Source organism: Boeremia exigua (assembly GCF_020726555.1).
Source record: "Boeremia exigua strain MPI-SDFR-AT-0100 chromosome Unknown C7974scaffold_1, whole genome shotgun sequence".
NCBI lineage: Eukaryota > Fungi > Ascomycota > Dothideomycetes > Pleosporales > Didymellaceae > Boeremia > Boeremia exigua.
Genome location: NW_025763518.1, coordinates 3,624,525 through 3,648,184, shown reverse-complemented (window position 1 = coordinate 3,648,184; position 23,660 = coordinate 3,624,525). Strand labels below are relative to the sequence as shown.

Genomic DNA, 23,660 nt, shown 5'->3' with positions numbered 1-23,660 from the left:
TATACATTGCAGTCGGCGATGCTGGAGACTTCGACAAGGACTGAACAGCCATTCGGGCCTGCCGACTGTCACTGTTGAACCTGGAAAGGATTGGACGCGCGCAATACCCATCGTTCGCACGCTTCTTCACGGCCAATTGATTGTATCGCCATGTACGCTTTACTCGATTGACCTTGTTGGCCGCTGTTAGTATACACCAAGTATCAACACAAGCTCGATGGAACTGTACGATTAGGAAGGTATCATGGAAACCGGCATTCGACCATCGCAAGCTCGAATGAGCTCATGTGAAGATGAAAGATACCTAACAGTATAAAGGTCAGTCGCATCTTCACCCAATACTCACCACCACAACACAAACCTTCTTACCATCCAACCTCAAGACCACAGTCTCCACTCAACATGAAGTTCTCCATCGCCTTCCTTACCGCCGCCATCGCTGGCTCGGCCCTGGCCCGTCCCTCTACCCTCGCTGCGCGCGTCCAGTCTCGCGCTGATGGCACCCGCCGCCACAAGACCCAGCCCCTGGTCAAGGTCGGCAGCAACTTCAAGGAGAACGCCAAGTTCGTCGAGGGCATCGACAACACGACCGCGCACGTCGAGTACTCCTCCAACTGGTCCGGCGCTGTGCTCGAACAGCCCTCGTCCGGCTACTTCAAGTCAGCCACCGGCCGCTTCACCGTGCCTACCCCCAAGCACGTTGGCTCCGCCGGCACCGAGTCCTCATCCGCTTGGGTCGGCATCGACGGCGACTCGTGCGCCAGCGGCCTGCTGCAGGCGGGCATCGACTTCACCGTGACCAGCTCCGGCGCCGTGTCGTACGACGCATGGTACGAGTGGTACCCCGACTACGCGTACGACTTCTCCAACTTCGCCGTCAGCGCCGGCAACGTTATCCAGGTCGACATCACCGCTACGTCGACTACCAAGGGCACTGTCAAGCTCACCAATGTCAGCACGGGCAAGAGCGTCAGCCAGACGTTAAGTGCGCCAAGCGGATCGGTTCTGTGCCGTCAGAACGCCGAGTGGATTGTTGAGGACTTCGAGTCCAACGGCAGTCTGGTTGCGCTCAGCAACTTCGGCACTGTGGTCTTTTCTCAGGCCAGCGCTGCGCTTAGCACGGGCGGAACCGACTCCCTGAGCGGTGCTACCATCATCGACCTCAAGCAGGGCAGCACCGTCTACACAGACGTCGCCATCAACAGCGGCTCTCAGGTCACTGTCAAGTACGTCTGAACGGAAGCTATCCGGAAGAGGAGCTCGGGTCAAAGTCCCGCGAGATCGAGGTACCATTCGCTGCGCTATCTTGGGCCACGGAGTAGGAGTATTTCTAAGTGAATTTATCAGCTTTCAACATTGATAACTCTTCTGATAATTGATGTGACTTCACCAAGGACGTTGAACGCGCGCCCCTCTAACCTGTATAGCGTCAGGCAAACCGTCTTCCACGAATCACACAGCGCTTCGTGCACCTCGCTTACTTACAAGACTAGTGCAATACCAGCTTTCAGCCTCGCGAGCTGCCTCACCACCAAATAGGAACGAGGTAGTCTGGCAGCCAAGACCGACTCAGGCGTCCAACCAAGACAACCTGTTCGTTCATATGGCCTGACTCGCCCGCTGCTCTACGCGATCCACAGTCCTAGTCGACCAGTGAACTCAACACCATGCGTTTCATCATCGAAGCCGTTGTCACACTCGTTTTCCTTACCATCACCCCGCAAGCCCAGCTCACCACCGTGATCCCGTGCTGCCGAGTTGCTGCAGGCGACGTCCCGGAAGACACGCGCCAATCATGGTGTGACATCCAGACAACCACATGTATCGATCTCTGCGGCGGTCAGAACTACATCTTCCAGAGCGACAACACATGCGACTATGTAAGCGCCCTGCCGCTGTCCAGCAACGTCTCTGACACGCACAGAACTCGCTCGAGTACGGCTGCAAGTGCGCCAATGGCACCGACCTGACTACCAGTATGGAAGTGTACCAGCAGACCGTCCGCGGCCAGATGTGCGCCTTCTGGTACGAAGAGTGTATCACCGCGACCAAATCGCGCGACGGAACGATCGACTTAGAGGAGCAATCCAACTGCGAGAAGGCCCGCGATATTCACTGCCCAACTCAGATCGTAGACCAGAGCTCCCGGTATCCAGTGTATACCTCACCATCAGACTCGGGCTCGCAAAAGTCAGGCCTCTCTTCAGGCGTGATTGCCGGGATAGTTGTCGGCATTGTCGGTGCGATGGTGATCGGGGCTGCAGCTTGGTGGTTCTGCAGGCGTCGACGAGCGAGCAACGCGTCGCTTGAGGGAGCTTCAGCTTCAGCCAACTTCTCGGTCTATCACCAGAAGCAGCTGGACACGAGGTCTATGTCAGAGTCTTCAATGGGGCCAGAGTTTGGTGCTAAGAAACCGCTTGACGATGGCGCATCGTGGGTCTCGCACTCGAAGGCGGCCTCGATCCGTTCGTCTATCGATCTGCCACCATCATATGACGACAAGACGGCTTCAGAAAAGCCCGGTGCACCGCTCGCCAAGAAGAACTGAAGCACTGAAGGTGACACTGTCACTGGGAAACTGCAGCAGGTGAAAATGGAGAGGCTATGAGTAGGACGTACAGTGGTTGGGCGGCGAAAAGAACGATCTGATCGAGATGTAGCGGAGATCGTCCACAGGGATTTCTGAGTATAAAGTTATTACCGGGATACTTTGTCGTTTATCGTACGTCACTTATCACTGATGAGTTTTTCAGAACTGTCGCTCTCTTCCTGTAGTTCAATTATTATGTTGTACAAAGTACGTGACGATTCGAGCTGATAAAGTGATCGTCCTTCAGAGTTGCAGCACTCCACGACCAGTACAGGGCTGACAGAACACCTCTTCTGCCTGTCTCCGGTTATTGCGATCCATCCAAATCTCCCTGTATCTTCCCACACCGTCGCACTTCGTGCATCGTCTGTATTGTGGCGTGTCGGATCGTCGTCTGTGCTCGCGAGATGTCGGCGGGTTCTGAGCTGCTCCATGACCACGTCTACCGGAATCCCAGTGGCGCATAGGCCCTCCATTTGGCATTCGGAGATGATCCGCTGTGTGCCTTGGCTCGACCGCGCTGTACGGTGGAGGCGGATCAGCGAGTGACTGAGCATGTGGTCGGTAGACTGCTGGTTGAGCCGGTTCATGGCGGCGGTCTGGCACCTCGACAGGTCTTTGAGCATAGAATGGAGCATGCGGTCGTTTATGAACACCTTGCGGAGGTTGCGGATTGTCGAGCGAACGAGCACGTGGCCGATGCGTGTCAGGGAGATTCTACAAATGTCAGCATATTTGAGGCTGTCGTTTGGAATGTCATACAAGAAACTGAGGACGTTGAGGGGAGTCCATTCGCGGCGATTCAGGACCATCCTTTGGACTCCCTTGAACTGGACAGTCTGTGACTGCCGATATAGCGCGGCGGCGTGGATGCGGCACTGAAAGTTGTGGAACATCTGATTGCTGGTTAAGGGGCTGATTGTTGGATACCAGCGGAGTCCGGGCTTCGGAAGTAGATTTCCTTCGTGAAGCCAAATTTATTGGAGGTGCAGGATTCGAGTCTGGCTTCGGCGTCTGCACAGGTTCGACCGGACTTCGTGCCAGCGATGATCTTGAAGATGTAGAGGAAGACCTACTCAAGGAGGCTTGGTGGCCCCCTTGATCTTCATGATCTTCAGATCCTCCCGCTTGTATGACATTGATCCGTGGGTTCTGCCTTTCCAAATCATCGTCTGTGTTCGAGTCCAGCTCCTCAATTCTGCCCGATTCGTAAGCACCCCTCTCTTCAGCCTCTTCTCGTTGCCTGTCTGCCTCTTTCAATGCGTCAATCAGCTTCGACACCGGATCGATAGCGTTGCGTATGTATCTCAGAATTGTCGGAGGTGCACCTGCCGCCAAAGCAGCCCGTGTCACAGCGACACCCTTGCGACCTCGCCAGCTCCCCGGTTCCGAGCTGAGAACGAGGACCTTCTTTAAAACCAGTCTCAGCACATGCGACGAAGTCTGCAGAAGGGCTACGTTCTTTCGCCGCTTCCCGTCATCAATCTGGGTTGAGGTTTTGGAAGCTTCAATCGCAGCCAACTGCGCATCCCGAATGTCGTACTGGCGCAGAAGGCTCTGTAGATCCTTATCCCGCGTCTCGAAAGCGAGGTCCTTGATCTCGCCGTAGTCGTCCATCAGCCAGGCGCCTGCCTCCAGCAGCATCTCAGCGATCGCCCAGTCGCCATGTCCGACAGCCTGGTAGAGCGCATTGACATGCTGTTTACTAGTTGCGAAGACATCTGCACGGTGCTTTAGCAAGACACGGGTGATAGCTTTCTTGCTCCCGATAGTAGCGGCAATGAGCGGCGTGCCATATCTTCCTCCCGACTTGCTAGGGCTCGCCCCGTACTGAAGCAAGAACTCAACCATTTCTTCATTGCCCTTGACAACCGCGGCCTGCAAAGGCGTGCCGTATTTTCTGCAATGCCCATCAATGTCGGCCTGGTCGTAAAGCAACTCCTTCAATCTTGGCAGGTCCCCGGACAGTACAGTGGCACACACCTCGTCTCCAACGAGCGCGTAGTTGATTTTCATGGTTTGAGCCAGAGCGGCTTCTTCCTGTGTCCAGTCTTGAGACTCAACGCTGGATATACTCGACAAACCAGAACCGCGCACGAATGATTCTGGCCGCCAGGGATGCCACAACCTCTCCGTACCATCCTGCCACACATATGTCAATGCAGAAACAGATCGGACGTGTCCAGTCGTCAGCTGTATATCTACCGCTACTCGGCGACGTTCGAAAAGCGGACTCGCGTTGACGTTGGTATATCGTTCCCCATCCTTGTCATCCTTATCGCGGGCAGTTGCTCGTCCTCGGTGGAGAGTTCGGCGATCGGAACAGAAGACTAGATCGCAGTACCTCAACGCTTCTTCCGTGAGTCCCATAAGCAAGAACCCTGTAACTTTACCAGGGACTTCGTCACTGATAGAACGAAGCTGTCTCGAGTCTCTGTTCGCGAGTATGGCTCTTGTAGATGATGCCTGCTGGATGGCAGCGAATTCGCATGTAGATGGTCGCCAGACATCGAATCCCTGCAAAACAGCTGGTGTCATGATCTCCGCAGCGTGCTTTATTGATACATTTGCTCTCGCCCAGTCTTGAGGCGATGGAACCAGCCGCCTCTGGTGCATTGGAGAATACACCCCTTTGATCGAGTGAGCAGCGAAGCCACGCACGGCGCTCGGAAACATCAACCGGCCGTAGACAAATAAATTGAACCTGCCCAATGTTGGGTCAATCGACCTCACTTCTTGCATAGAGAATCGATTGGAACCTGCGAGGACGTAGGAGGGTACAAAACTAGCCTTTGGCAGAGGATCGCAATCTTTGAGCTCGATGGGTGGCGGCCGTAGAGGCTCCGGGGCCAGAATGGGCTGATCATCGATGTCGACAGCCTCAAACTCTGGTTCTGTAGGTAGCGGTCGTCTGTCGTTGTGCAAGCCTGAGAATCTCTCCGTACGACTGAACGACTGATTCGACTCCTTTTGCTCTGGCTGTGCTGCAAAGGCCACCTGTTTCACTGGCTGAGGGGCATCTTTTTCATTCTGTGGCCGTTCGCGAAATGCAGAGCGTAGAGGCTTATTGGAGTTCTCTACGGTACTGGTCTCGGTCGCGGCCACTTCAGGCTTTGTAGATTCAGCCGTATTGTCGTTCGGGCTAGGGTTTTCATTCATGGTTGTGGCTTCTACAGGCATGGAGTCTGCTTGTATGTTGAGTTCTGCGTTGTCTATTGAGACGAGCTCGTCCTGTAAGTCGGGCATGTGAGCATTGCCAGTGTTTCCAAATGGAAGGACGCCGACTTCTTCGAAGAACTGAGCAGTCACCGTCTCCTCAGATTCGTCACTACTGTTGTCCTTGCCATAGCTCTTCTGCAGCATATCCTGCAGCATTGTCCCAGTGAGTGTTTCTGACATCTTTGGTGGGACGCCTTCGTGACTTGGCTCGGTACAAGCAAAACAGAAAAAGCGATGCTCACTTTGTGCGTCTGATATCGATGCCAATACTTGCGAGACCGTCGGGCGGGAAGCAGGTTGTGCTTCCAACATCTCTTGAATCCATGTCAAGGGCTCGAGGTCCGAGGCAGTTGACGTCTGACACAACTCATCGATCCACGCCGCCGTAGCCAACTGGTTCAAATGGTATGGTCCGTACTTGGTGCCGTGCTCTAAGTAAAATCTTTCCATGTTCTCCAGCGTACGATCGTGCAGAATCGTGACCATCTCCAAGAACACACACCCCATTGACCATATATCACTTGGCTTTCCGTGAGGCTAAATGATGTCAGTATACACCGTGTAACAAGCATTGCGACAACTCACATCATACACATAAATCTCAGGTGCGACATACTTGGGCGTGAAAGCACGAACAGGCCCCGTGGAATTGCTTCGACTGGACTCTCCATGGGCTTTTGCAGTGCCAAAATCGGTAAGATACACCTCATTCCCCTTCACGAGAATGTTGTGCGGCTTTATGTCTTTGTGTTGGATGTTGTTCGAGTGGAGGTATTCAAGGGCTTTTGTCAGACATCCAAAGAATGTTCGAATGCACTGCTGGCGAGCGTTTCGATCCGAATGCCTGCTCAATGGTTGCTGCAGGTAATTCCTGAGATGCCCATCAGCCACAGGTCGCATAATTATCGCAACGTAAGTGGGATCGGTGTAGGAGGAGACCAGCTTCACAAGATGTCGGTGCGACGCTTTTTTGAGTATTTCGAGCTCATTGAGAAAAACATTCAGGGCCCTCTGGTCTGCGAGCGCCGATTTGCCACGATGGATACGCTTTCTGGCGAAATGTTTCAAGGTCATTGGGCCAAAAACGTGATCTACCATACTAGTCCCGCCTTCGCCCAGAGGCTGGATCGATGAGAAGTATCCGTCGGCGACGACTGGGAAGCTAAGATGAGATCCGCCGTCCTTTTCCAGGTGTGCAAGATCCGGATTGGAGAGAACGAACTTCTGTAACTTCAAGAATCGAGACCGCCTCTCGCCCTTGATCGCATTTGGTAGATTGCCGGCGCTGTATGGCAGAGACGCATCAGTCATCTTGAGTGCAACAAAGGAGTCCATCAGCTCTTGGCAGCCCAACACGCGCAAGATGCAGAATGTCCTGGGCCGCAGAGCCCAGTCAACTTGACCAAATAGCTGTAGCAGTTCACCAACGCGGGCAAACATGCCGTCGCGGACTACAGGCATCATATCGGGTTCATCGTCCGGCAAACCAAGTCTCTTCAGGTGGGTGTCGAGCTCTGCTTTGGTAAGGTGCTGGGCCATGTGGAACAGCCGACCAAGTCCGTCATTCTTCCGGCCTCGATGGCCCCGTTTGTGTCGCGGTGCACTATTTGACTGTTGAGCATAGCGATACTCGTTCCGTCCTTGGGTGTTGTCCGAGAAGTAGTCTTCGACCGAAGGCACTTCATAGGGTTGCGCGTTGTCGTCCATCGCTTCGACAAGGCTGCTCAACACTGTCGGACATGTGTGTTGTTGCAATCATCGGGGATTTGCTGGTATGAAAGTACTTCATCAGGCTGAGGGTGGGCTGTATCGGATAAGGCTGAGACCGTGTTGGCTCGTCATGTGTTGTGACCCCTCCCTGATTGGGAGGCTGAGTGAGCCTAAAGTCTGAGGCGCCAGGCAGAAGCCTCACCATGCATCGCTCGGGAAGGGCGCAGTTGCATGAACTTGCACACCTGGTGACCTCATGTTACCTTTTGAAGGGTGTATCGACAGCCAAGTAGCTTGGGGTGGGCGTACAGACGAATCTGACAAATCAGCCGTGGCTCGCAGCGTGCGAAAGACTCGACGAGATCAAGTCTTCTCGTGAGGATCTGGGTGTTAGCGAGGGCGCAGCAAACCTAGCCTCACGGCGACAACCGCAGTCACATCGCGGACAACGCCACAAGCAGGCGCAGAAAAGGGAAGAGTGCTGAATCAAAACTCTGAAAGCGCGGCTGGCGCGACAGTCTGCAGGAGCATAGGCGTGAAAGCAGCTCTATCAAATCAACAGAGTAGGAGCGATGCTGGAGTGTGACGACATCGCACCCAAGCCCTCAACCCTGATGACTGCCATCCAGCCGCTATCACATACACCACCTACATCACCTACTTTCTCTAAGCATCTTTTGCGAAGAGGACTGATGCGCAGCATGAGATGGTTGAAAGTCTGTCGGCTTGTGTTCTACTCAGAGTTCGAAGTAAGAGATGCAGCAATCTGACCAATAGAAACGTCTGTATTTCCAAAGCTTCCTGCAGTGCACAACCCCTCCAGTCACGTCAGCACACACTGTGTGAAGTTAATTCTCCACATGTACCTCAGCTTGTTCTTGATCTTATAAGTTCTCGAAGAGATATAGGGTGTAGAAACACCTTCTGCACCTTCTTGCAAGATTGGTCTACTTTCCCGGCCTTTCCTGCGTACGTTGTAAACGACATCATCATACCACCAGTCAGCGCGCGGACTTGGTCCACAGTGCTTTGATACGTGCAGACTATGCGGACACACTTTCAAGAGTTTGGGAAGAGCAGGAAAAGTTGAATCGGAAAGAAGGATTTCGAGAGGCAGGCTTTTTGCAGAACCTGGCTGTCTTAAAAGGCATTTAGAATCATCTCGTTCGATCGACTCTCAGCACAGGCAGATGCGGTAAAGCAGAACGAGAGCTTTACTGTACTTGGTAGAAATCAGCTGGTATCGTGAGCTTCTTTACCTAACAATGATACACCACTGTCTACAAACGGACTCAGGCGTCCTGTCAGCCATCAGAGCGGCCCTTGGCACTGACCGTAAGACTGACGAACCCACAGCAGCGCCACAATGAGTCTTCAATGCATTTGAACACCGATATCATGTTGCGCAGATTTTGGGCGAGTGAGCATTCGATACTGGGATCTGATTCACGTCAGGGCGGATCTTAACGACACACTCTCCCTGTCTCTCATTGCAGGTTTGAATTTATCAACCTTCTATACGGGATTCGTCACAATACACAGCAGCATCTGATCTGGGGTGCTGCTATTTCAAGTGGCAGAAGTATGATCCGGAATGTCTTGCAGGTTTCAAGTGACACATCGCTTCTGCCAGTGCAATTTACTATCATCTGACCAGGTCCTAAAGCACTGCCCCATAGTACTTATTCCTGGTTGAGGTAGAATCCAGCTACTCACTAATTAGCGAGAAGTAAGCACAGCTCGTTCTTTTAGGAAGGCTCACTGAAACGGAGAGCCTCACAACTGACATCGACTGCTCAGAAAAGTAGCTGGTTCATACACTCTAACGCCTCGCTGCTGATTTGCAATGGAGCTGGAATAGTCTGAAGATATGGAAGACGCAACAAGTGCTGTGTTGGGAGACTATAGTACTTCCTGTCTGGAAATTCGGATGTCAATTCTGCCGTCTAATGCAGTTTTCTGTATACATATTGGCTCTATACGATCTGGCTGAGACAATAAGCCAGCGGCGTAAGTAATCTGCTCAGAGTAAGATAGGATCTCTTGGGTGTTCAGACTTCTCAGCTGCACGTGTGGCTGCGACCCTCTCTCAGCCGCACACGTGATCATAGCCCAATCGCATGCAGCGGGACGTAAACGGAACCGAACTTCCACGACCAAACCGTCTATTTTGCGCGAACTAATCACTAACTGAGCCACTGCAGCTATCCAATGAGCTATTCAGCTCAGTGGCTGTGAAGGCTGTGAAAGTCAACCTTCTTCTATTCTAAGAACATCACTGAGATGGAAGACCTCAAAATGACTATAAAGACATGAAGGAGCCTACTTCAATAATCATCATCACAACAAGCCTCAACATCACTACACTTCAAACTAGCTTCGCATACCTATTCAACTCATTCCATCCACTTCAATTCCAACCACATTCATCACTCAATATGCAGTTCTTCACTTCCGCCATCGCCATTGCCATCATTGGCCTCACTTCAGCCGTACCTATCGATACCAACAGTGGTTGCCCCAGCACCGGACCTGAGCCTTCCAACATCATCCGCCCAGCGGTCACTTCTCAGTACGAAGTCTCCACGGGCGCGGTGCACTACGACGTGACATCCGGCAAAATCTTCAAAGACGGCAAGACAACCGATATTACCACTCTCCTCACCTTTGAGGTCCCAGCCGAGTCGGCTGGCAAGATCTGCACCTTCCATTTCGACCTTGATAGCAGCGCAACCGTCTCCGGCTCCGCGCAGTTTGATGTGTTTACATCCCTGGCTCCGGCCGAGGCCGACAGTTCTTCCTGGCCTTCGGGTAACTTGAGGGACCAGTACGTCGGGCGTATGGCTGCGACTGTGGGCGGTTCGGCGACTTGGGTTCCGGGCTTCCCGACTTTCGGCCAGAGCTTCCTCTGCCCGGCTGGACAGACTTTTGGCGGCGAGTTGGTGGGTACAGGCGACGCTGATGTTATCGAGTGGTTGGCTGGGTCTACCGGCCCTTACATCATGTACTAGTCTAGCGGGCGATGCTTGAGCTTTTGCGAGGGGTTTTGGTGTGCTTTGAACTTAGAATGATCTGGCTTTGGTAGTTCTGGCGTTGGCTCCGTTCTCGAGTTTGGTGCAATTTGTTCAGTAATGTTTTCATAATTAATTCACCAGTTCTAGAAGTTCTTCTCATACGATGAACGCTTCAATACTCGCGAATTCCACTGCCAGCCTCATGCTCCCCTCCAGCCTAGCTTCCTCAGTACTCGATGCCGCCTTGACGTACGCGTAAGCTGTGAATGACCAGTATCCAGGAGAGCGACCTGCTCTGGTCCTACATTCTCGCACCGAACGTCGCCGCCGTCCTCTTCCCCGTCATCCTCAGTCTTGTCCAGCCAGATGAGTCTGTCCCGCAATTGCTGACACTTGTGATCATCTTGCCCATAAACCTTCTCGAAGCCCGAGAGCAATTTTCCGCACCACGCTCTTGCATCTTCCTTGTGACCCATCTGTTCAGATAGTCTATGAAGGCTCCAAATAGTCCTGAGAGCTGGTAAGCGAGTATAGATTCCTTTTGGTCCCTGTGCGTTTTTGTGCCCGTTTAGTGCCCGCAAATACGTTTCTTTTGCCTTTTCTAGGTTTCCTTGTGCCCTGTAGAGGTCGCCTAGGCCCTCGAATAAACCTAGTATAAGGTCGTGATTTTCCCCTACCCTCTTTTGAAACTCAGGTATTATCTGAACAAACATCCCTTCCGCCTCATCTAGCTTTCCCCGCTCGAGGTAGAGCATACTTAAATGAGCGACCGTCTCTAGCGTTGTAATACTATCTTCCCCTAGCGTCTTCTTATACCCCTCTAGCACCTGCAAAAATGTCTCCTCTGCTTTATCGAGCTTTTCTTGACGAGCGTAGGTATGGGCTAAATTGCTGACCACGACTTGCTGGAGCAAAAAAGCCCCTGGTGTCTTTTTGAACCCCTCTAGCACCTGCAAGAATATCTCCTCGGCCTTATCGAGCCTGTCCTGCCTTCGGTACAGGTTGGCTAAGTTGTTCATTACGATGAGGGTCTCCAGATGATCTGCCGTATACATCTCCATAGAGCCATCTAGTGATTGTGTGTACATTGCCTCCGCTTTCTCAAAGTTCCCTTGTTCTTCGTAGAGCATTCCTAGGCCGTTAAATAAGCGCAACATGGAGGAACGATCTGCCACGACGTCCCTTTTTGTGAAGCCTTCCAGCGCTTGTGTGTACATCAACTCTGCCGTTTCAAAATTGGACTGTTCGCGATAGAGACTACCCAGACTGCAGACTGCGACCAGTAATGTGTCCTCATCGTCAGCGTTTGCGCGAGACTCAACCCCGCCTCTTGGAATCCTCGAGATCTCTCTCACTACCTTCTTCGCACACCGTTCAGCGTGTGGAAGAAGCCGCGCTTGAGACTCCCAGTACTGCTTCTCGCCGTCAGATGGCAGTGCCCAGCCGACGAGCCCAATTGCTAGCCGCGAAAACACGATCAGCTGACCGTCGTCTTGGATGTGTAGTGCCCACTGGTGCACTACCGGGTGCGTTGAGTAGCCCGTCTCATCTCCAGCTGCCACTAGAGAGTAGCTTCGGAGCGTCCTGATAGCCTCTATAAACGCAGTTTCGCTGCAAGCGATGTCTCCAAGCCATGCCACCATTAGCCTGGAAGCTTTAAAGCGTGCTGCCTTTCGCTCCGCGGATGCAGTCGGTGGGTGCCGCGATACATTAGCCAGCATCCCATACCACAAGTCCGTGTTGTTCAGATGCGCCCACAATAGCAACAGATTCGCAGCTGCCTCATTACTATGTCGGAGAGCTGTGTAGGACATCATCCAGGTGGTTGCCACACTACCATTTGCGTAACTCCGTAGCGGGATATCTCCGCCATCACGCGATTTCATCAGCTCCCGCCACTGCTCTTTGTACAAACGAGTGTAAGTATTGAAACTCGTGCCTGTCTCATTCATGTACGCTGCGGCCTGTGTCAAAGCCAGAGGTAGCCCATCGAGCAGCTCTAGTAACTCATCTCCCTCTCGGGGAACGCTTCTACCGTACCATGTCTTGAAGATGGCTTGAGCTTGTTCTTTGTCTACTGTTCTCACCTCCCAACCCTCTCCGAGCTGGCCCAGCTGGGGAAGACGGGTTGTGATCAGTACCGATCCATGGTCAGCCTCGGGTAGATAGTCTTGCACATCGTACGCCTCTAGATCTTCACACCGTCGATGGTCCCGATCCACGTTGTCAATTATCAGCAGCCAGTCGCTATTTTCCGGCACGCTCAACCATGCTAGCACGTCTCTCACTACCATGTCGATGTCGCTGCCCTGGGTAGCGGCAGAAAGCCTGCTAGTCTCGGGAATCTGGCCTTCCGGGATACGGCTTGTAAATGCTGCAAAGCTCTGCTTGAGGTTACTTTCGCTGCTCCCATCCAACCACAGCACCGAAGTAAAGCGGTTCTGGTGTCTCCGAGCGAAGTTGGCTGCAAGCTGTGTCTTGCCCGCGCCACCCAGTCCGTGGGCCGCAAGCAATCGCCGTTGCTTTACGTTGTCTTGCGGTAGTAGTACTCGCTCTAGTGCTTCCGTGTCTCGCGGTCGCTCTGCAAACTTTCCCACAGGCACATTCTTCAGGCTGAAGGGGACGTGGTACGTAGCTTTGCTCGCCACTGCAGCTTTCACGACCTCTGGCGCGGGTACAAGTGACAAGATGTCTTTTGCACATGCTGCTGCAGTCGCGGCAGCATACGGCTGCCACGCCTTGTTCTTGTGCGAATCGGCGTAGTCGCAGATGCCTCGCACTACAAGGCACGAAAAGTCGTTCATTAGGCCTGCCGCTTCCATCTCAAAGCATAGCACGCCGCCAAGCTCTTTGCTCAGTCGATCTCGCGTTAGCCCGTCCTTGATCACCTGGTTGCCAGATGCTATTGTGCCGTAGTGGATTGTCACTTCCTCGTCCGACTCTCGAGCCATACGGGGCAGGATCTGGTCCTCGCTGCACAGCTCACACGTCGCTCCGCCGTCATGTTGATACGTTCCCTTGTACAGAACGTCAGACCCAGCTTTCTCGCGAGTGAAGTTTGGGATCTTGTCGAAGGCTGCTAGATGAGTTGAAAAAGAATCGCGGCCTTGGGTGCCCTGATAGCGGCGTGCCCTCAGCTGAGTGACAGCGTGAAGCAGCGCCTTCGGTGGCGCGTTCATGGACCCGGTCCGCGTCAGTTGTCCGTCCTTTCCTGTCTTGCCAAAGTCATATTGCACCACTCCGCTATGCTGTAGCACCGGTTGGCTGACCACGACGTCTCCCAGTCGCACGTCTGCTGCACTTGGAACTCCGCCACCGATGCCCACCATCAGCCCGAGGCGAATTGACGGGAACGTAGATGCAAGATGTCCTGCACTGAACGCAGCAGGGCCGATTCCCATTCGGCCGGCCTGTAAGCATGCCAGAACGACGTTGTGGTTACCTATGCGGCCCAGCGTGTACTGGGTCGAATGATGGCCGTCATGTTCTTCGTCGAGCATCACCTGCGCTGCGGCTAGCTCGACAGGCAGCGCGCATATCCATCCCACAGTGTATTCCGTCGCATCAAGGCGACGCCGAGTCATGGGTAGCAGGGCGGCCTGTGTGCGGTGGTCGTAGTTGACGTATCACGTGCACGCTAAGTCAACGGCCACGTGCGCGGGGCTGAGCTGAGGGGTTCTGGACGTATGGCGTCAAGAGCATCGACCTACAACCAGCTGGCGTGCACACGTAAAAGCAAAGGATCGTCAAAAACAACAAGCTTGTAAGTGTGATGAAGTGAGCGGGGCAAGCAAAGGGATTTGATGATGACAACATGGGGCTGGGCTGCGAGAGCAACGCAGCAGACAAGGCTCGCTTACTTGCAGGACATGCAGCTTTGCCAGCGCGAGCATGACTGGGGCGGTGCAGGCTGATTACGTGCAGCCCAGCCGCTCCGTCACAGTGCTCGCTGGTGAACGGTGCACGGTCTGGAGACGTCTGTTGACGCATTCTTGATGTATTTCACTCTCAGTTCCCAAATCTAAACTCTATCCTATCTAATGTGCAGGAACGACGCATAGGTCCTCTCAGCGTCTGTCCCCAGTATTGACTCGAAATTACTTAAATTTTTCCAACGTGCACACTGGCTCTGACTCCAGGTATGGCCGAGGCAAATCGCCTTCAAACCCCTCGCGCTCGTCGTGGATCATTTGAGGATCAACATGGTTCCATCCTTAGAATTTACCAAACCCTTGAGTCGCTGATTCTGTACGTGTGTCGGTCTCGTCGTGCATGTGATCTGTCTCGCTCAAGCTGACTAACTGAACTCGACAAACTCAAACGCTCAGGGCTGGCCAGAGGCTCATCGAAAACTGCCCTGGGCGGAAGAGGGTCGAAATCTAGAGTAGATTCAGGAAGATTTGCAGAACTTCAACAACCTTTGCCAGTACATTGAAGACTGTGGAACGAGCAGCCAGAGCCGAAAAGCGCCATAGACTATGGCAGCAGCGATGATAGCCCAGATTGAACTTAAGATCCAAACATCTAGCTCTGTTCCTTCGTTGACAATGTCTCCCAAGGAATTGTGGAAGTCGATGAGTTTGTGGGAGATCCAGGTGAGGGATACAGCTGAGTAGATACAACCGAGTGTGACGCAGCGGATACCGAGCAATAGTAGGCCGAGAACACACAAACTGCAGTTAAAGGCTATGTTGTAGACAATATTGATCATGTCGTACCTGTCATGGTAGAGACCGCTAGACAGAAAGGACGCCATTGTCAGTGCCATCGTCCGAAATCCAGACCCACGTGTGGCTGGACCGACGCGAAAGCATGATACAAGAAAGGAGAAGAAGTACAGAAGGAACAGAACTCTTGCTGGCGGGAGGAAGCCTTGAATGGCAGAGGACGCTGAGTTTCGAACAGATACCCAGCGGGCGAAGAGAAACGATTTTAGATCAATCCAGCACTTATGAGAGCAGTCCGTGAGGGACATAACTTCGTCGGGTTCGGGACTGGGTTGCTGATTCTGTGTTTGAAATATTGTTGTTCAAGTGTCGAAGGGATATTCTGTTGCTGCAGAAGTTGCTGAGATGAAGCCGCTAATGTTGGGACCAGCACGCAGTCGTAGCTATATAATAGTACGTAGTGTGATCATCAAACATGAAATTTGTCATCGCTGGTTATGAAAGGAGGAAACCTTTCGCATCCAAAGATGAAAGGGCGAGGCACGGGATGACTGTGGTGAAGACTCGTGAACAAAGAGAAACCACGACAAACGAACGAAGAAAGTCACTGACACGTGAGACTGAATGATCAAGTTAAGTTATCACAAACACCAACTTGAGTTTCCAAGAATGGGAGCAAGATTGGAGAGTGAACATGGCCAACAGGACAAAGAGCGAGCAGTTTGTCATCAAAAACAAGATTGCTCTCTCTTACCAGTGCCGCAAATGATCTACAGGAAAGCTACTGTTCCAGGACCTCAAACGTTTTGTCTCTAGAACATCGTGGTGACCTACACGCCCTTCAGTTATCCAAGAAACGTGCCACGCGAGAAGAAAAATCCAAACCACCCGCCCATCAAGCTTCTTTATGTACTGCCACGAAAAAAAAACCTGGGAGATCTGAACAAGCCAGACGACATTGATGAGGACGAGACTCGAACTCGCGCCACTTTCGTGACCAGGAAGCTCTGTTGAGCAATGCTAAGGAGGGACCTTAACCTGGCGCCATAACCAACTCGGCCACCTCACCGTGTAGATTTGATGGCGGCTTTGAGGCCTAATGATAATTTAAGCCTGGTAAAACGTCAAAAATATACAGGTCGACTCATTCACAGCTTCATGAAAAGACTGTTAGTGGAGACCAACCGTGCAAAATTTGCAGTTCGGCCGAGATGGAGCGAGTAATAGACACAAATGTTACTACCCTGTTGCGTACATCTTAATGTGTCTCATACCTAAGACAATACAATGTGAAACAAGAAGTCATTGTCCACATCAATATTTAGGCGACCACCAAGCCATGTCCAGATAGCAGCAGAGACACAGAGTCTGAGAGCGATCATCATCTGTGGTGACCTCAACCTCGCTATGTGAGCAGCAACTAGTTATCAATCACCTCAATCAAGCAAGACATCCCGACACAATCGTCGGAGGCGATTGACACAGTTTGCTTGAACCCCCATTGTCCGGTAGGTTGGTCACGATTTGCCAACAAACTTCTTTTCACGAGTCGGCCGAGTCGACGGTATAACAGCACACTTATCTTAACTTGATCCTTATACTCAACCTATAATCGGAGGGTCTCCAGGCAGAGATATATGTTTTCGTCTGTATACGAGTCAACGAGCAGCTTTACAACCTGACTATAGCCCATTTATATACAGAGATATGGGTGAACGGAGATTACAGGACCAGATTAGCACCTATCTCCACCACCATAACTGTTCCAATCGCGCGCAATAGTCGTGAAGGGATGACCAGACCACTCCTGGTGAACGGTACTAACCTGGGCTCGGATAGAAGCATGTATACTTCTCCTTCGCTGTGCTATAAGAGCCACTCACAAAAGATCCATCATCAGACCATTCCATCAAGAATGTCTAGGCCAAGCGAGAACAAGAAAGTCGAGAGCACATAAAATCGGGCACATGGCTTCTTCACTCCAATACACAGTGCATAACACATCGAGTGTGGAAGATCACGTTGCGAATCTACTGCACAATACAAAAGTTCGTTCTTCGCCGCCTGCGTTGTGCATGAACGTCTTGATGTCACTGTGCGGACACGGACACATACAGCGAGCTCACTTCTATGATTTTATGATTTTATTGATAAAGCATGAAAATAGGGGTATATCGCGAAAAATTCACAAAACAGGCTAAGGCCCTCTGCCTATGGCACAAAAGTCGTTACGTACGTGTTGTAGCAAAGTATATTCTAAGGATATTAATCTACACTTACGCATCGTGAATTGCGTGCGACAATTTCTAAGAGCTTTAGAAACGCGATGGATTGCGCAAGCTATGTGCGTATGCCTGCAAAATTGACTTAACAATTGCGAGTGCAGCTGTCTACAACTATGGGTTTGATATATTAGGTGGCTCTGTGGGAGTTCGAAATTTTTTCGAGTCCCTGAACCATATTTAACCCGCAATACCATGGAAGACCTGTAACTCTGAGGGTCTTCCCATAGTAGGAGCAGACCATGAACTAGTTGGTGTTCTATGCCGTTCACAATAAGAGCATTCTTACTGTTTGCAGCTGGAGTCCTATTATCTTAATTATCCTTATTATCCCTATCGCACTCATTATACTTATTATCCTCTGAGTGGTTGAATATTTAACCTAGAACAAAATGTTGCTCCTATTTGACTCTAACGGCATCTACACTATCACCCTTGCTGCACCAGCGACACACATTGATCTGGTGCCAGTGCTGTTTACATACCAACTTCGCAGCCTTATGCCTTTAATCCAGGTGGTATTGGACACACCAGGACACATCAACGAGCCGTTGCTACGCGCAATATGCGGCATTAACCACCTTTCTTAAGCCACCGATAGAATGGTCACCTTGACCTTGAACGAATTGCTGGGCCTAGTCTGGTTTGGTTGGGAGGTGGTACGGGCTCGCACACCTGCTCTCACTACACAGGAGAGAGTGAGTGTAAACCGGCAAATTTGAATTATTCGAGACAAGATTACCACAGGCGGCGGGGCAGTTGGGCCTAAGTATAATCAGCTGGTGAACAAGGCATGCGTGGAGTGGCTCAGGTTGCTGCTTATATAAGAGGTGGGGGGAAAGGCGTCTGGTATATTAAGCTTGAAAGGCAGCGCTTAGTGATTTGGTCCTTGGGATCATGGGTATGAGGTTCTGGGCGTTTGGTGGATCTGCAGTGTGACTGGGTTGACTTGGTTGGTAGATAACTGTAATGTGTCAATGTGAACGTGTTTGAAGCTGCCAAACGGCTGCCTAAGACGTGGTGCTTGATCGTTGTGGTGTTGCAATTGGTGTCGTCACTGTCGCTATCGGTCGCTCAGCAATATCGGCTGCCGCTAGTGTACTTGGCAAAATTCGTCTCAAAATCCAGGGGGGGGGGGGGGGGGGGGTTCACGAAATCGGAACACAAAATTCGACCCAGGGTGGATTAGGCCCCGGGCCGCTCACTTCTATATAAGCTCACAAAAAGCTTCCATTTATATAATAAACCACTACACATCGACCACTTCTCACACCATTTCAGGAAGTATCTCGACACCTGCCTCAGAACAATGGCTGCATCCAACCTCCCTCCTTGGCGGTCCCCAGAAGAGTTCGTCAACTCGCCCTCGCCGCCACCTCTCTCGTCCCCGTCAACGCCAGCAGAATCGTCGATACCCGTCCTATTAACAGTACAAGATATCCGAGAATACATCGAAAATGTCACCCAAGCCCCACTAGACGAATACAAGCGCGGCATACTCTCTTTTATGGCTTTCCACGCACGGGTTGTCGTCGCCAAGAACGACCATATTTATGAGTTCTCGAGCGATACACCTGTTGATGAGTTGACTTTGAGCGAGATAGAGCGCCAGTGGGGCCAGTTCTTGGTAGCTGTAGAGGGCCTGAGACCAGGACCGTTGTTTGCTGAGTTCAGGACCCTGAGAGCGCAGATACGGGAGCTTGAGGACCGCTTGAATGAGTACGAGGATGTGACACCAAGCCGCGATCATAGGTTTGAGCATCCATCCTTTGATGACTTTGAGGATGACGACACGTTCGATGAGCATAATGAATCTGACGTCGAACATCATCGGGATGGAGCATCTGAAGAGGGAGACCCTTTGGCCCATGCAGGGGTTGCTGACGATTTCGATGATATGCGCGAGATTTCTGAGAACATCTCAGCTGATCAAACCGAATGGGGTAGCGAGCCTAGTGTTCGAGATAACTGGGCCGATGTCGGGCTTGATGAAGATGTTGCACCTGAAGTTCAAGACGATTGGGCTGATAGATCTGAAGGCGGGGCTGATGCGGGGATTACTGAAGATTTCCCTGGCTTCGGCCAGGTTGACGACGAGGATAGAGCCCCTGGAGTTCCAGGGCCTGATGAAGATGCTATATCGGACCGGACTGGCGCATAGTCTGTCAACTCTCTGCTGTGATCGAGAATCCTAGGTCAGAGATGAAAACTGGCGGGCCAGAATCTTAGCATTATACCTTCACGACTGGTGCGGAAGGCGACTTTTGATGTATCAAAGAGAAGGAGGGAAATATACGTATAACCGACGAACTTCCACCTTACCATTTATAACTTCGATAGTATCTGAGCGCTCACTGTGGGTCTTGCTGTAATCTTCAATCCTTTTAGATTTCCTTCATCTCGCCACTTGCCAATATGTTCCAAGAATGAAACAGTTCCCTCCGCCCACACTACGCCCCTAGCTTGTTTTGCTTTCTCCTCCAAATTCTCTGAGCTTGCCTGCCCATGACCGTTAAAATAGCCAGGTGTGCACCCAGCGAGAGACGAAAAGAACGGTGCTCTTTTGACAATTTCTGCACTGTGCTGCTCTTCGGCCTCCCTGGTCACCTCGATAATGGCGCGTTTCCCTTTACCAACGCGCTTCTCGGCCTCTGTGATCCAGAAAACCACATGACGAGCAATGAGACCCAACATGAAAACATTATTTCCAGTAATGGTCCCTTGTGATGTACCGGAGAAGAACAAGTTGGGGAAGCCGTTGGTCGTGTAGCCGTGCAGTGTGGCAGCGCCTTTCTTACGCCATTTCTCGTCTAAAGACAGCCCTTGTCGTCCAAGCACTTCAATACCCACCCGGCCAGCTGGGCTTCCGCCGTTGCGCTCACCCGCGACGGAGTAGCCTGTACTGAAGATTATGACGTCAACCCGGTATTCCTGGCCAGCGACGACAAGGCCTCGTTCCGTGGCGTGAGACGGACCTTGTCCATCTGTGTCTACTAGGTGTACGTTTGGCTTGTTGAATGCTTGTAGATACTCATCGCTGAATGTGGGGCGTTTGCACCAGGAAGGATACCAAGGCTTCAACTTTTCTGCTGTCTGAGAATCTTTAACAATGTCATCCACACGATGCCGCACAGCCTCCATGTGGGGTAGATCCAGAGCGTGGAACCATGTTGCCCGTCGCTCCTCTTCTTCAACTGTAGGGTTGACAACACCGTGCACAGGTGATCCCATTACTGCAGAGTATGCCGGCATGTCTGTCCAACCGTCGTTCACCAGGTTCTTTTGGCCTGGAAGAACAGCATTCGTCATGTGTCTGTTCAAATTGATCTGCCTCTCAAACTGCCATCCCTTCTTACCCCCAACAGTACGTTTGAACTCTTCGATATCGGTGGTCTGCTGATTACGTGGCTTGACGTATGCCGGCGTCCGCTGCACAACGTAAAGTTCTTTTGCGTATCTGGCTAACGTGGGAATCGCACCTACCGCTGTCGCGGCTGTACCAACAATGGCCACTCTCTTATCACGTAAGTTGCTCAGTGTCTGATCATCCTGCGAACCACCAGTGACTCTATAGTCGAAGCGAGAGGTATGGAAGATATCGCCGTTGTAGGACAGAAGACCAGGAATTTTGGGTACCTGCGGTTTGGCGAGGACTCCAGCAGCAAGATAGACGTACTGGGACTTGACCTGGTACTTGATCGGATGTGTACCAGGGCCACGCCTCTCGATAAAAGAGATTTTCCAAAGCTCTTGAATGTCATCCCACACCACTCGCTCGACGTCGGAACGAAACAGTGTCTTATCTTCAAGTTTCCAGTGTTTCGCAATTTGTTCTGCATACCTCCGAATCTCAGCAGCAGGAGCGTACTTTTGACTTGGTACGTAACCTGTCCCCTCTAGTAGCGGCAGGTAGCAGTAGCTCTCCAGGTCGCAGTGTAGTCCGGGGTATCGGTGCCAGTACCAGGTGCCACCAAAGCCGCCAGCTGCATCCACAATGCGAATCTCGTCTGCTGTCGCAACGCCAGACTCGATCAAACGCACCGCATAAACAAGTCCCCCGAAACCAGCACCTAGAATGAAGAACCGGACCTTATCGTTGTTGCGAATCGGTGATGGTCTGGCGTTGAGTGCTGCGTGATCGGCCCACGGATCATCAAGGAGAGCCCGCAGTCGGTCGTCGCTGGACTCATTGAGAGGCAAGAACTGGGCAGCGCCCTCAGATCTCAAACGTTTGTTGGCTTCCTCAGCGTACTTTCGTCGCACCTTCCCAAGCTCCTCAGGATCGACTTCGGAAACAGGATTTCGTGGAGATGAGGCCGGCATTGGATAGAGAGTCACCACTGATTTGTTTAGCTCGCTTTTTCTCAAGTTATCTAGCTCTTATCTATGTGAGTGTTGCAGCTAAGTGGCTGATACTGATGTTAGCTAACGACATCGAGCTGACAAAACACGCCATAGCCAGGTCCACAATACGCCATCTCGGCAATCACGCAAGCCGCAGTATGCATGGCTCATATAACATCAAGTCCGGTATCGCATACTGAATGTCAATCCGCAAATATCTTACAAATTACTACATCGGGCTTGCCCCAGCTCAGCTTGAAATCTCGATAAAAGTGCCCCAGCTCAGCATACGAATTGCGATCGCGCATTCGTGGAGTTCTTTGCTTTACGTGAAACATTTCACGATAGAATTATCTTGCAGACAAAACAGCAGAGCCTGCCGAGATGCAGGCATAGCTTGTGTTTCGTCTGGACAGCACTTCACCTACTCACTCCCGTTTACGGACCCCTCAGAGCCTTCTTCATCAACTTCTATCTCTACTTCATTCATCTGTTGAAACGCTCGTGCTGCCATATCTCTTGTACGATCATTGTGTCGACCGTCTCCTGTAGCATGTCTGAACACATCTTTCCACAAGTTCCACCTCTGCCTGCTCCACGGCTCCCAGTAGTGGACAGCGTTTTCTTTCTTCATACACTCAACATAAACGTGGCGACATTCGACTGGCCAAATCACCCACTGAGCAGCAGCAACGATGTCAAGATCAGGAATCTTGCGGTCATTCTCGCCCGTTGCCACAATATTCTGGAGGGCGGTGAAGGGTGCACCGTAAATTAAGCCATCGGCAGTGACGCGGGCCATAGCAGATTGAAGATTCTGCCAGCGCGTGCAAGACTCGGGGATATGAGTGTAAGGACCAGCATCTGCTCGAATGCGTCAGTATGCTGATTAGTCTTGACCTTACACCAAAACAGCAAAGAACCAGGCGGATTGTGATGACTTACCATCGCGCTCTCTGCGCAACTTGTCTGCAAGACCTATCCAGTTCTTGCCGAACGCCCAAAATTCTGTCTCAACTACTTCGCCATTCTCATCAGGCCGTGTCTCCGGCGCCATCCATCGGGGAAGACATCTTAGTTCCTCCAACAGGCCGATTAATCGATCTTGACCTCCGCTGTGAGGATAGAACGCCGTGCACACCTTACACCACCATCGAATAACCTCTTGTGCCAACGCACTTGCGTTCGGCGGGTAGAGATCCATCCAGTCATCTGACTCTAGAGCTTCGGTGGTCATGTGATGACTTGCAGCGTAGTCATTGAGCTTCTGGAGGCGTCGTGATGTCTCGGCTCGAAGTAAAGAGTCAATTGCTTGCGCCGCTTGGAGAGGGGTCTGTGTGCCGTCCAACAGGGCTGCTAGAGGGGCTTTCCAGAGAAGGTCTTCTTCGTCATCGCAGTCTTCGTAGAGGTGGGGATTAAGGGCAGGTAACGTGCTATCATCAGAGGCCATTTTTTGACTTTGCGTCTCAGTGAATGGAGAGGAGCATACAGACAGCTGAAGTGCTGACACGATCGTTATACAAGAGTGGGCGGTTGTGCACTAGCCCTTTTGCGTTAGACCGGGAAATAGTGACAACATATATAGAAGTCGTGTCGGCCTTCGGACTTCAAAAAGCCATCGTGGAAACAAGCCTGATCGAGGGCAAGAATTTCATACGGAGTTGGTATCTCCCGACTTTGAGATGAAGTGACGGATCCTGCGGTGTGCTTATTGACATCTGACAATGTCCATACCTAGGGGGGTATTGCGAGATCAGACAGGTCCACTGACCGGACTGTCAGAATTTAGATAACGGTTACCGACAAGGATCGAATTCTGCATATTCTAAACGGC

The 23,660-nt window shown here is 51.8% G+C and overlaps 9 protein-coding genes and 1 non-coding gene across 10 annotated transcripts; 4 read left to right on the top strand and 6 right to left on the bottom strand.

The window, feature by feature from the left end:
- Positions 1-402: 402 nt before the first annotated feature.
- C7974DRAFT_299029 (acid protease) lies at positions 403-1,236 on the top strand (the record flags this gene model as incomplete). Its single annotated transcript, XM_046137723.1, has 1 exon — positions 403-1,236. The coding sequence occupies one exon, from the start codon at positions 403-405 to the stop codon at positions 1,234-1,236; it is 834 nt and encodes a 277-aa protein (XP_046003581.1).
- A 249-nt stretch (positions 1,237-1,485) lies between these two features.
- Positions 1,486-2,721, top strand: C7974DRAFT_28473 (uncharacterized protein). Its single transcript, XM_046137615.1, has 2 exons — positions 1,486-1,880; positions 1,925-2,721. The coding sequence occupies exons 1-2, from the start codon at positions 1,668-1,670 to the stop codon at positions 2,546-2,548; spliced, it is 837 nt and encodes a 278-aa protein (XP_046003580.1). The 5' UTR covers positions 1,486-1,667; the 3' UTR covers positions 2,549-2,721.
- Positions 2,722-4,213: 1,492 nt separating this feature from the next.
- C7974DRAFT_300761 (ankyrin repeat-containing domain protein) lies at positions 4,214-4,606 on the bottom strand (the record flags this gene model as incomplete). Its single annotated transcript, XM_046137811.1, has 1 exon — positions 4,214-4,606. A coding segment is annotated over one exon (393 nt), but the record flags the coding sequence as incomplete, so codon positions are not given.
- Positions 4,607-6,055: 1,449 nt separating this feature from the next.
- On the bottom strand, positions 6,056-7,249 carry C7974DRAFT_299084 (kinase-like domain-containing protein; the record flags this gene model as incomplete). Its single annotated transcript, XM_046137726.1, has 2 exons — positions 6,056-6,346; positions 6,395-7,249. Coding segments are annotated over 2 exons (1,146 nt in total), but the record flags the coding sequence as incomplete, so codon positions are not given.
- Positions 7,250-9,681: 2,432 nt separating this feature from the next.
- C7974DRAFT_384364 (uncharacterized protein) lies at positions 9,682-10,671 on the top strand. The gene has a single exon (XM_046140842.1). It carries the CDS (start codon positions 9,832-9,834, stop codon positions 10,528-10,530), a length of 699 nt encoding a protein of 232 aa, XP_046003577.1. The 5' UTR covers positions 9,682-9,831; the 3' UTR covers positions 10,531-10,671.
- On the bottom strand, positions 10,655-14,551 carry C7974DRAFT_384363 (uncharacterized protein). The gene has a single exon (XM_046140841.1). The coding sequence runs from the start codon at positions 14,115-14,117 to the stop codon at positions 10,734-10,736; it is 3,384 nt and encodes a 1,127-aa protein (XP_046003576.1). The 5' UTR covers positions 14,118-14,551; the 3' UTR covers positions 10,655-10,733.
- Positions 14,552-16,159: 1,608 nt separating this feature from the next.
- C7974DRAFT_t11 lies at positions 16,160-16,269 on the bottom strand. The gene has a single exon. It is a non-coding gene; the product is annotated as a tRNA-Leu (tRNA).
- A 2,522-nt stretch (positions 16,270-18,791) lies between these two features.
- C7974DRAFT_408472 (uncharacterized protein) lies at positions 18,792-19,643 on the top strand (the record flags this gene model as incomplete). Its single annotated transcript, XM_046143333.1, has 1 exon — positions 18,792-19,643. The coding sequence occupies one exon, from the start codon at positions 18,792-18,794 to the stop codon at positions 19,641-19,643; it is 852 nt and encodes a 283-aa protein (XP_046003575.1).
- A 164-nt stretch (positions 19,644-19,807) lies between these two features.
- Positions 19,808-21,805, bottom strand: C7974DRAFT_460235 (uncharacterized protein; the record flags this gene model as incomplete). Its single annotated transcript, XM_046146133.1, has 1 exon — positions 19,808-21,805. One exon carries the CDS (start codon positions 21,803-21,805, stop codon positions 19,808-19,810), a length of 1,998 nt encoding a protein of 665 aa, XP_046003574.1.
- Positions 21,806-21,962: 157 nt separating this feature from the next.
- On the bottom strand, positions 21,963-23,424 carry C7974DRAFT_420253 (uncharacterized protein). The gene is made up of 2 exons (XM_046144247.1): positions 22,772-23,424; positions 21,963-22,693 (listed from the first exon to the last, which is right to left on the bottom strand). The coding sequence occupies exons 1-2, from the start codon at positions 23,274-23,276 to the stop codon at positions 22,251-22,253; spliced, it is 948 nt and encodes a 315-aa protein (XP_046003573.1). The 5' UTR covers positions 23,277-23,424; the 3' UTR covers positions 21,963-22,250.
- Between the last annotated feature and the right edge of the window lie 236 nt (positions 23,425-23,660).